The sequence below is a fragment of the Anopheles nili genome, chromosome 3, assembly GCF_943737925.1.
Source record: "Anopheles nili chromosome 3, idAnoNiliSN_F5_01, whole genome shotgun sequence".
In the NCBI taxonomy this organism is placed as follows: Eukaryota; Metazoa; Arthropoda; class Insecta; order Diptera; family Culicidae; genus Anopheles; species Anopheles nili.
Window position 1 is genome coordinate 28,868,534 of NC_071292.1, and position 11,275 is coordinate 28,879,808.

Consider the following 11,275-nt stretch of genomic DNA (forward strand, 5'->3'; position numbering starts at 1 on the left):
AATAAAAAAAGTTCCCCACAATGCTCCCGCCTTTTCGCTCCATTCGGTAGCGAGTAATGCAGCAGACATAATCATAAACCGTACCGTTTTAAGTCGACCATTACTGCTTCCAGACCGAGCCGTCGAAAGGTCGCATACGAACCACGTGCTCCTTACGAGTAACAGGAACAGGAGGCAACGTTTAACCCACCCTGGCGGTGGTGCGATCGATTGTTTAACGATTTTTCCGACAGTTTTCCGAGCCTGCACGAAAGGTGTTTCTGCCGAATGCTCGACCTATGGCGTGCTTGTCTCTCGAGCGCACTCTGGTGTGATAGAAATTATGTTTTACTGCCCTCCACGCCATAAAGCCCAAAAAAAGGGGATTCTTTCGCCACTGTCATATTTACACTCACCCACGCCATGTAACCCGCAAGCGATCGTAAAATGACACCCGGATGAAGAGAAGCACGCCTGCGGGGTTTGAAGGTTTTTTATTTTCATACACCGAATCATGATTTCACGACATTTCACATTAAATCTCACGGCGGAAGACGATCTTCAGGGGCATCGGTAGAACGGTTCAATCGAACTCTCGAAGGAAGGCTTAAGCATTCCATGGCCTACTGCGATTTGTCTATGATTTGGTTTGTTGGATCCACCATGCACCATTCAGGACGCCTCATTTCGTCAGAGCCTACTACAACGTGCCTCAATCGCCGGTTAGTCTTTTTTCGGTACACTCTTCCTTACATGGCAATTAAATACTCCTTAATACTATTAAATACTCCATGAATTAAATACTTTTCTTCCTCTTTCTCTGTCTCACATACGCACACTTAATGTAATTACACACACGCATACACAGCTACTGGCTAATTTATACACATTTCGGTATCAGCAGTCCTTGCTCCCTGTACATTCTGCGCGATGGACGAACACATCGCTATCCCGCGCACGGAATCTGATTGTAACGGATGCACGCACCTATATTGTCTTCTGGGCTGCCCCGATCAATGCCCTCACCAAAGTGTATCCCCAACCGAAACGGAGTCACCGACGTTTCCACGCGACACGGTGAAACTCCCGGTGGACAAAGCGAATTCCCACAGTGCACAGGTCTGCACGTGGGCAAATCACCCATCCCAACACCGATGAAATCTTCCACAATGCACGGCAGCGTGATTCGATCGAGACAATTTATTCCCTCGAACTGACGGCTCTGCCATCCTTGCAACCGTCCTGAACGACCACGTCGCCGGCCATCCTTACGATCGTTCTCATCCCCATCCTCGTCGAAGATGCTGCGTGAGAAAAACGATGGAAAAAACCCGTCGAAAAATCCACCCGTACCACCGCCGGAACCTTCATCATCCGCGACCGCCTCCGGATCATCGGCGGCTACCTCCTCGGGGTCTGTTTCAGCCGCCACAGGTTCATCTGCAGCTGGTTCTAGATCCGCTGCCGGAGGTGCCTCTGGAGGTGCTTCCACGACAGGATCAGCGATGGGAGCCGTCTCCACCGGAATGTCCGCCGCCGGAGCAAGTGGATCGTCCGCCAGCGATGGATCGGAGAATGGACCCGTTCCGGTCGCACCTGGGACTCCAGGGAACCCGGGTGAAGCTAGGGGTCCTGCTGGAACACCTCCACCACCAGCACCACCGAAAGATCCTCCCGACCCAGGTAACCCGATCCGGAAGGACTGATCGTCACAAGGCTCGTACGCAACCGAACACATGCCCTTTTCCTGGCGAATACAAGCGCGATAATTATGGTTGGCCAAATACCGGCCATTCTCAGCGAAGTTGAACGTCTGTATGAGACCCTCCGTGCCTGTGAAGTACTGCATGCAACCGGTGGGTGATCGTTGACTGAACGGGATCTGAGACACGCGGATTTCCCACAGACGTTGGGCGAACGAACGCGAGGCGAAATTCATCTCCAGTTCGATCAGCTCGTCGGCACGGCTCTTTGGGCTCAGATCGTAGTAAAGGTGTTGGCCCGAGTTTTGTCCGCACAAGTCGAAAGGGGAGACTCCACCGGCTAACCGGAAAAGATCACCCTCACACACGCCCGTCCGGCGGTTTGGTTGACCGAGCGCGAAATGGATGAAATCAAGCTTTAGCTGCGAGATGTCGGGGTTCATGAGTTTGATGCGTAGCTTGCAGCTCTCGAGGGTTTTGGGCACGATCCCCGGGAAAGCTGGAGACACGAAGTACGTGATGTTGTTGACGATCTCTTCGTTGCAGGTGGCGACGACTGCGTGAGAAAATAGAAGGGTTTTAGTTTTGCGTAAAGAGAGAGCTTTATCGATCGTGGAAACGTTGGAAATTGCCACAGCTATGTTGCTGGATTCGCTGTTTCATTTCAAAGATTCCTTCCATTCATTGACTCAACACATCAGCAAAGGGCATCGTTGACGTAGGTATCACAACATAAAACTCCACCAATCGATCGACTTTCATTCCATCAGATTAATTAGTGAAAAAAAGGATCATTAACCAAATCCCAATCAACGCGCTGAAATGGAGTTTACTAATCCCCTGAAAGTCTTAAATTCAGCGACCAGCAAACGAAGCTAAAGCAGGTGTCAAAGATCCTTGGGAACCCCTCCAGGGCACTTACACACACAGCACACGCCAAAGCCAAGCGCACACTGGCCTCGAGCCGTACCACCCTGGATGCGACACTCGTACACGTTCATGCACATGCCGGTTCGACGTCCATCATCCGAAAGGCACTCGTCATCGACCGGCACCGGCAGGAAGTTCAACACTGAAAAGAGACACACGAAAGCAAGAGAGAGAGAGAGAGAGAGAGAAGGTTTAGTTGGCTATACGCTACACGAAGGATAACTCCGGTGACGGAGTATCGAAATCCGGCTACAACGACAGATGCTGCACAGCACAGCGCTCAACTATGCATGAGCTTCCTCAGTGGATTGGTAATGAAGCCGTCGCAAGCTGCCCTCAAGGTAATACCGTGTCTTCCGAACGCAAGGTAAGGCTCTATTTGCTTACGTGACCACAAAGGAAGGTCGTCACCCATACACGGGGCCAAGGAAGAAAAGCTCACTCGGGCCAACCGAGACAACATCAGGTGAGCCGTTAAAGCCAGCTTCGCAGCGAAGTTTCGCAAATCTTGACACAAAACTCCCATCCATTCGACCGCGGTACCGATTAAGCGTCCTTATTTCCCAGGATGCGCCCTCAAAACCCCAAATTGCACTCCCAGCTTTATCGAGATCGCATCGAGTTAGAAGGACACCAGTTTCGACTTCAACACCCGCACGCCAATCGGTCGATCGATGGGCCAGGACTCGCTTTAAATCGTGCCCGCACGCTCACTCTCAGGACGAACGGTGTCCGTCGCTTCTTACAACCCATTTACGATTACTTTAGCCTCGCCATGGATTATTCAGCACCCAATTAACCACACCGCGCGTGGTCCTTGCTCCTCACTTGCTCCAAAACCAGCACAACCAACTTTCGCTCGGATGGTGAAGAAAGCGTGTCTAGAATGTGATCTCAACCCACCGCTTGATGCAGTTTCCTCGGTGCATTCGATGGTGCACCCGAACTCCGGACGCTTGCCTTTCCATCGACGACGATGACGCTGAGAACGATGTCGACGATGAGGGAAAGTTTGTCCAACCCCTCCGTGCGCTAGCGTACTTTATGTACCGGATTCCTTCCACCACGAGCCGGAGACTGACTAGGAGGGGACGTGAACTAGGACGAACGTGAACCAGGGACCGTGTTTAGAGCTTGTACAACAGCTAGTCGCACCGACCGGGCGCGCATTACGACCGAGAACAGCAACGCAGAAGACCATAGTCATTGGGATAGTGCGCTATTTTTGTTATTGTTTTTCCCGTTTGGTCGCGTGGCGTGGAACCGGAAAGTGTTCTATCTTGTAAGCGCATTACGTGCCATCTCTCTCTCTCTCCGTTTGTTAATTTGGTGTCAGATCTGTTTAACCAACAACCACCTGCAAAAACGGAGGGGCTATCGGAGTCCTTGATGGTTTGCCTCGCGCTTGTTGTGTGCTGGCACAAAGTTGCACCCGAACCGAGCGAACCGAACGAACGAACGCAAGTCAAGTTCCGTCGGAGTCCTTGATTTTGCTTGCTCGCTTTCACCCACGAGTAAGTAATCATTTAACTTCCTGGTTCATCAACGGCTGCTGGCGGCGATGCAACCCAACCTCCGGAGGCGGAAGCTCTCTGAAAGCTCTCGGTGCATTTGATTAAGTAATATGGTTGCAGTGGCGGTGTTCTCATGTGGCGTCGTTCATCATGCATGACAAACTCTAGGGGCGAGTATTTATCTGTGTGTGTGTGCCTGCAGCTAAATAAACTTATGCCACCGCTGCCGGCAGGAGCGTGCTGACGTGGTGATGTTCACTTTGCATTTCAATATTTGGTTGCCGTGCGCCTCAGTTCACAGGAGCATGTGCTCAAGCTCACAAAAGTAACTTCCGCTCTGCAGGCTTTAGGTGGAATCGTGCACATTTCCGGAAGCTAAAGTATTGATACGAGGTGCGTTTATTTGAGCTTGTAGTAAAAGAAAGCCAGCTTATACAGGATTATCCGTCGTTTAACCATAAACGCCGCAAGCTATGCAATGCATGCATGAATGAGTGGCACAAAAATGACGATTACGAAGGAACAGCTTGTAAGCACTACACTCTATTAGATATAAAAAAAAATGGCAAATTATGTACCGTTGAATGGATACACGGAAATATTATGAAGATAAAAAAACAACTGAATTGCTTCTCCAATGGTACAGAGCGTGTTTTGCAATCGAATGGTTCGTGAGAAAAATGCACTATTGATCCAACAGCTTACAAAGCTGGCGGTATAATTCCCCACGGATTACAGTTTTGTTTTAAAACAAGTACACAATAGATTGGAAATGCATTTCAAATTTTGTCTCACATTCTTTTGGAAACGAATCGTCGAGAATAAACATTCCTTTTGGGAATATTTCTTATAATTTCGATGCATTTCGCTCAATATGAAGCTACCAGCTGAAAGAAAATGTTAAGTACAAGGTTATATATTTTAATTATTTTCTTATGACACCTCGAAAAAATGTAGTAAATATTCGTACAGGTTTAATAATGTTACTCTTGCTTAATAAATGTTCTTGCAGCTTTCAAGCGACGACTGTTTCGAAATATCTTCGGTGGCGTATATACCCATGCCATGTGGTGTAAAAGGTTTAACCACTACTTTGAGTGGACCCAAACAAAGACAAAACCACATATTCAAAAGATGGCAAAAATTGAATGTATTCGATAGCTGCAGCATGTAATGAGAATGTCTGGTTGCTCTTGCTCAACTCGAAAGGTATTCACCAGTGACCCACTCGACACCATTTTGTGATGCAACCGGAAGAAGAACTGCACCCTAGGACCGAGTGACCTCGTAAACCAATCCGTGACCTGCTCGAGTCAGCATAACGTGCTCTGCTACCGGTGTGTCAAAGAAGAAGAATATTGCAGAAATTAAGAACTGCTACCTTGCAGCATTTAAACCCTTCATTTGTATGCAAGAAGGATGACACTTCGTTTACTCTTGTCCTACTCTCATTGATTGTCCTTTCGGCGATGCTTGAGCATTCTACATGCTGCTCAGAACAAAAGGATCTGCAACCGGTTGCAGTTACGGAGATACTGACAAGTTTGACCCTTCTAACTCCAATCTACTAATTCTAATCTTCTACTCAAATAAAGAACTTTAAGCTTCCAGCCAGTATGTTCGTAATTTGGAGCAAGCAACCCAAAAACATAACCAAGATCAATTTATGTTGCTATTATTCTACGTGCATTGCTTATTATTATTGATGTTTGATATACGAGTTCGGGATCTTAATCATACACTAGAGCTAGTCTGCTGATGATTCTCTTCAAACAACTATTGCAAACTTTAAAATCAAAAGACTAAATATAAATTGGAAATAGCGTGTAAGTGTTGAGACAAATAACAGCATATTTGGTGAGTTTCACAAGGTCTTTAAGGGCTTTAAATCATGCCATCAAACATCTTTTTGATAAAAAAAAACACTTTCAACGAACGCAAAAGCTCTGTACTTCCCTTTAAAAGGGTGCGGCCTACCATAAAACCCTCAGAACTTTCTCACAACCACCCAAAAGAAAATCCAAAAATCCACCATCCATCGAATAAAACACAGCAACCACCGTGCCAATCCGATCGATGCAATCACTCCGCAATTATGTGGCTACGCGGAACAACGCCCCATCCTGCCCTGTACCTGCACGATCCGGTTCCGATCTCACTTTCTCGAAGAGTACCCCGTTTTCATTTCCCTTATCCATGGCCACCACCCCACCAAATGACACAGCGAAACGCTTCCAGAACGCACCAGACACACCCGGTGGCACACAGGGTGGCACGAGGCACAACGATTAGCAGCAAAACTTTCACCCCGTACTTTGGCTTACCTTTCGCGGAACGTCTTCCCGTGGCCGAACCATCGTTCGCTCGACTTGCGTCACCGTAGAAGGAAGCGCCCGGCTCGACGTCGTAGCTGTACCGACTACGCCGCCCTCCGGAACCGGTTGTACCGTTGTGGCGCGAAACTGGGTCGAAGGAATCGCTGCTCGACCTTGCCCCTGACTCGCCACCATCACGCGGTGGTCCCCAGATGTCGTACGTCTTCATCGAGGGCCAGGATTTGGCTGCGAGTGAGGGTGCACCCGAGCAAGGCCGCAGAACCACGGCCAACCCTACAACCCACAGGCCACACACCAGCACCATGCTCGAGCGTCCTGTGGGAGTCCTTTTCGTGCACTGCCGGTCGGAACGGCCGGTGGTCCAGAATTTTCGACGCGCTGGGTGTTCACTTTCGAAGGCCACCCGTTCCGGGGCCATTATTCGTCCTGTTCCGGTTGCCTTCTTGCACAACGAGCCGAGCTCTCACATAATGAAAAATTATGACCACAAAACGCCCGATGGTGGCTTCCCACACAACACGGATAGCTTTTCCGCACCACACACAAACACACTCACACTCAGTTCTTGCCGGCGAGGATCGGCGGCATTTATTTGGCAGTTCACTGGCACCGTCTGGGGAGAAGGGAGAAAAATGAATAACCTAGGATTTTCAAAAAAGGAAAAATAAAGCTCCTCCGGCCATCTTTGAAAGCTCATTGCTAACGCCTTCCCCCCCCCCACAAACTCGCGGCGTTATCGTCCGTCATTAATTAGGATTCAGTAGCTTCGGTAATTTGATTTGTTTTTAAGTGTCGCCCATAAATCTGGGCATTTACATTCGGCACTCGGGTTGCTCCATCGTACGCAACTCGAAAAATGGCGGCCTGATTCGGGCAGTCCTAGTAGGCGTCGAGCTGAGATGTCATTCGAATTGGTAGCCGTACACGTCGTACGAGGACACTCTTTCACGCCGTTTGCGGACAAACAACAGCTTTTCACGCGGCTTCTTGTTACACGTACACTCACACGAACACTATGGCATCCACCAGGACACACCACACACAAGGTGACTGCAGAGCGGCACCCGTAAAATGAATGCATAAATTATAGCACTTGCAGTGATGAAAATTGTTCGTCCTTATCGCGTGTCCGTGTTTTCGCCGCCGGCAAGTGAAAAGCGAGAACAATTTTCGGATCGTAAATTTTTGCGGGCTGCAGCAACACGCCGTTAGATGGCTGTGTGTGTGCTCGACCGAACTGTGCTGGATGCGTTTCATATTCATGTAAAAAAAAAAAAAGAAAGGAAACAAGTCTTTCTCGAGCGAACCAATATTTTTATTCCACCGACATACTAACGCATTAATCCGCACCCCGTAAACAAAGGGGTGGTAGATTGGGTGCAGTATTTTGTACAGGTGAGCATAAGCAACAAATATCCGCTTACAGGTCGATTCCAATTTGAATACGAAAACATACGACCGAGCGCTTCGGAAACAAACAGCCTGCTGCGATGACTGCACGCTTGGACGAGGAAAGTAACCAGATTTGATGTGTCAATTATGAGCAGATTTAGGTTCAAATATACGGAAAACAACACCCAGATTATTATTTGGAATTAATTCTGATCAAATTGCTGCAAATTGAATGTTTCCAACTCGTTTGTAGTATAGGAAAATCGGCATATGAATCGACATTTAGATTATTCAGATTTTAAATTGGGTTATCTTATTTTTATTCGCTTAAAATGAGCCCAATGAAACACTGCACGTGTATTTAAATAGCTAATCGCGAACCCCGGAAACGATGATCCTCTACCAACCGTCACTCAAAATCGATTTTTACGGGTTTTTGCGGATTCCAAAATATAAATATCCTCTTCCTACGGCTTCCTGACCCGTTTCTGTACGGCTTCTTCTCACGTAAAGCAGCCAACCATCAAGGACTCGCATCGCAAACGAACGGATTTATTGCAATCTATCGTCAATTAATTTCACATTCATCCCCACCCACCCTTCGGGTTGACCAATCATTCCAAGAAAGTGATAGAAAATTAACTTTTTGAATGAAAACCCCCTACTCGCCTCACCAAACCTGGTGACCTTCCCACGGCGCAAAAAGTGTCACTGTGAGACCTTTCGGCCGCTGATTATTGCCCACCTCCCTCCCACCGGTCTCCAACATCCCCATCCGGTCCGGAAAACCACCACAGAATGGCGGCCACTAAGCCACCCGGTCATAACCGGGGCCAGCACGCAAACCGACTTGCGGCAACGAACTTTCTCCAATTACTGGACGACCGACCGAGGAAGGGTTTGCACGCGCGCGCGCGCGTGTGTGGAGACACGCCGTGTGAGTGTGTGGTGGTGGTGGGGTTTTTTAAAAAACTCGTCAAACTGCGTTGGCTTCAGGCCATACCCGAACGCAGCTCACGAAATAAAAAAAAAACGAACATATCGTCAATTTAATCGCCACGCGACCAAAATGCGACTGAACTGTCTTCCGTGCGAAAACGAAAAACAGGTCACTCTCCGTGTCCTTGTCTTCGTTCGATTCGGATGGATCATTTAGTTAATGGGATTTTAATATTCGACTTTCGAAATTCAACTCATCATTCGGCACCACAACACTATCGAGCTCTATATCACGATTCGCGTCACTCAAACAGTTCGCTTATCCAAACACAGCATAATTCCCAGATCACGCCCTCTAAACGGCACCGATCACCCCCATTAACAGCACATCTAACGCCACATTAACGCCCGCATCAACGATGCACCAGCGCTGCACTCGCGTACGAACCTTCACCTGGCAGAGTGAAGAGAGAAGATGAAAAAAAAAACGCAACACCTATCGCGGATCGCGCAACACCGAGAGACACACGTCCGTTCCGCACGATCACTGGAGGCGAACTCGGGCGCGCGATCGCTTTCATTGCCGTTGGATGCTGCTGGAGAAAGATCTTTCTTTTCTTCCGTCGTGAGTCATGCCGACTGTGGATGAGAGTGTGTGGTTTTTTCCCGTGTGGTCCGGAGGAGATGGAGAGATGGTACTTGATCGTGCCCTTAAGAGGGGAAGGTCAAATGTGTATGTTTACCTACCGGTTAGGTAGGGGCGGGCATTATCACAGATGGTCGCTGCACCCAGCACGGCTCTTGAAAGCGTTGAGTGAGATGCTCCAGTGGGCTTTCGAGGGCTCTCGGTGAACGTTGCGGATGGATGGTTTGATCTAGCTAAAGGAAGCTAAAGGGATGTGTGAGAAGAGTGCATCTTAATTAAAGTAGTTTGTTCAAGATTGATTACATCAGCTGCTGCTTAGTAAATATCCCAGAGCAATATCGCACAGGCAAACGAGTGAAGAGAACGCATTTCATGTCATAATTTCAACAGATAGTTGACGATTTTTATTTAAATGCAATTATGAATTTGATTATATTCTTCAAACACTGTTTAGAGAAGCTCATGAAAGCGCAATGCAAAGGTTGATCTCGTTTTTTTGGGAGCTATAGTGTCTATTGTAGTATTTTATTTACCCTTATCAAGTTCATTCAAGGAATATCAAAAATGCTTTACAAAAAAGAAACCTGTTAGCTTCCCAATGCAAAAACACATTTTCAAAACGGCGCAATTAGAAACACCTCTACATTTGACTTCATATCTATGAAAAAAAAACCCTTCCAAAGCTAAATTTCTACATTGATGGAATGCAGCCCATCGCGTGTTAGATCACACCGAAATCGCCGCTAATCGCTCTATCGGTTTCCTTTCGCTCATTTGCTCCATTTTAAACCCGATGCTTCCTCGTTTCGCCATCATCACCAGCACCCAGCCGCATGCCATCCACCGAAAATGGCGCCAAGTTGATCGATCGCCCAAGGCGACGCTCAGTCGTTAATCTTTCCCACCCAGCCGCCCATTAATACTGACCATCTTCTTCAGCCTTCTCCAGCCCAAAGAGCGCAAAAAACAAAAAGCTCCTTAACTCCCGGGTCGAACTGGACACCCGCAAGGGCCGACCTCCCGCAAAAACCACGAGTCATCGACCCCCAGGAAGAGGGTGTCTAAGGCTTTCCCTTCACGGCGTGTGCGTTCCGTTGCGTTCCATTACGCGCGCGCCCAATTGACGAAGACCCGTGGCCCCGAGACGCGTACATGACCCCATTTCGTACGGCAGTTGCTACAATTTGCTCGCAACCGAAACGAAGAAAAAAAAACGAGCCATGCGAGTCTCATTCGCTGCCAAGGTAAGTCTCCCGAAAACACGCGAACAGGCTCACAACACTTACTCAAACAAACGAAAAGCGAAAAAAATGGCCACATTCCACGGCACAAGACGCAAAAGTAATAATGCTGGCAGGGAGAAACAAAAACGAGCGTCCCGGTAAAATAAAAAAAACCCGCCTGTATCCTCTGTTTGCGTTGGTTGTTAGCGCTGGAGTAGAAAGAGAGAGAGAGAGAGAGAGAGAGAGAGAGAGAGAGAGAGGAGACACGCACAAAAAAAAAAACCCCACCGACGGAACTAAAAACTCAATCCCATAGTCACAACATAAAAAAAAACGTATCATCGTCTCTCGGAAGCATTGGAAAACCACACAAAAAAAAAGGCCCATACCCACAAACCCACTAACCACTAATCATCCTCGTGATCGTCGTGAGCCCGATGGGAACTGTCTTCGTCTGCGTTTTCTTCGTTGGCTTATTTGTCTTCTTGTGAGGCGTTTTTTTTCTTCTCCCGAACCCCCACGTGCAGCTTCCACGACGCGGGCCGGTATGTAGTAATTTCACTTTTCTTTCGGTTTCTGGTTTCCATCATCTCACCCGTCCTCCCGACCATGC

The 11,275-nt window shown here is 48.1% G+C and overlaps 1 protein-coding gene across 1 annotated transcript; it reads right to left on the bottom strand.

Moving 5' to 3' along the window:
* Positions 1-925: 925 nt before the first annotated feature.
* LOC128724002 (uncharacterized) lies at positions 926-6,766 on the bottom strand. The gene is made up of 3 exons (XM_053817767.1): positions 6,451-6,766; positions 2,605-2,754; positions 926-2,238 (listed from the first exon to the last, which is right to left on the bottom strand). Exons 1-3 carry the CDS (start codon positions 6,764-6,766, stop codon positions 926-928), a joined length of 1,779 nt encoding a protein of 592 aa, XP_053673742.1.
* Positions 6,767-11,275: the final 4,509 nt, after the last annotated feature.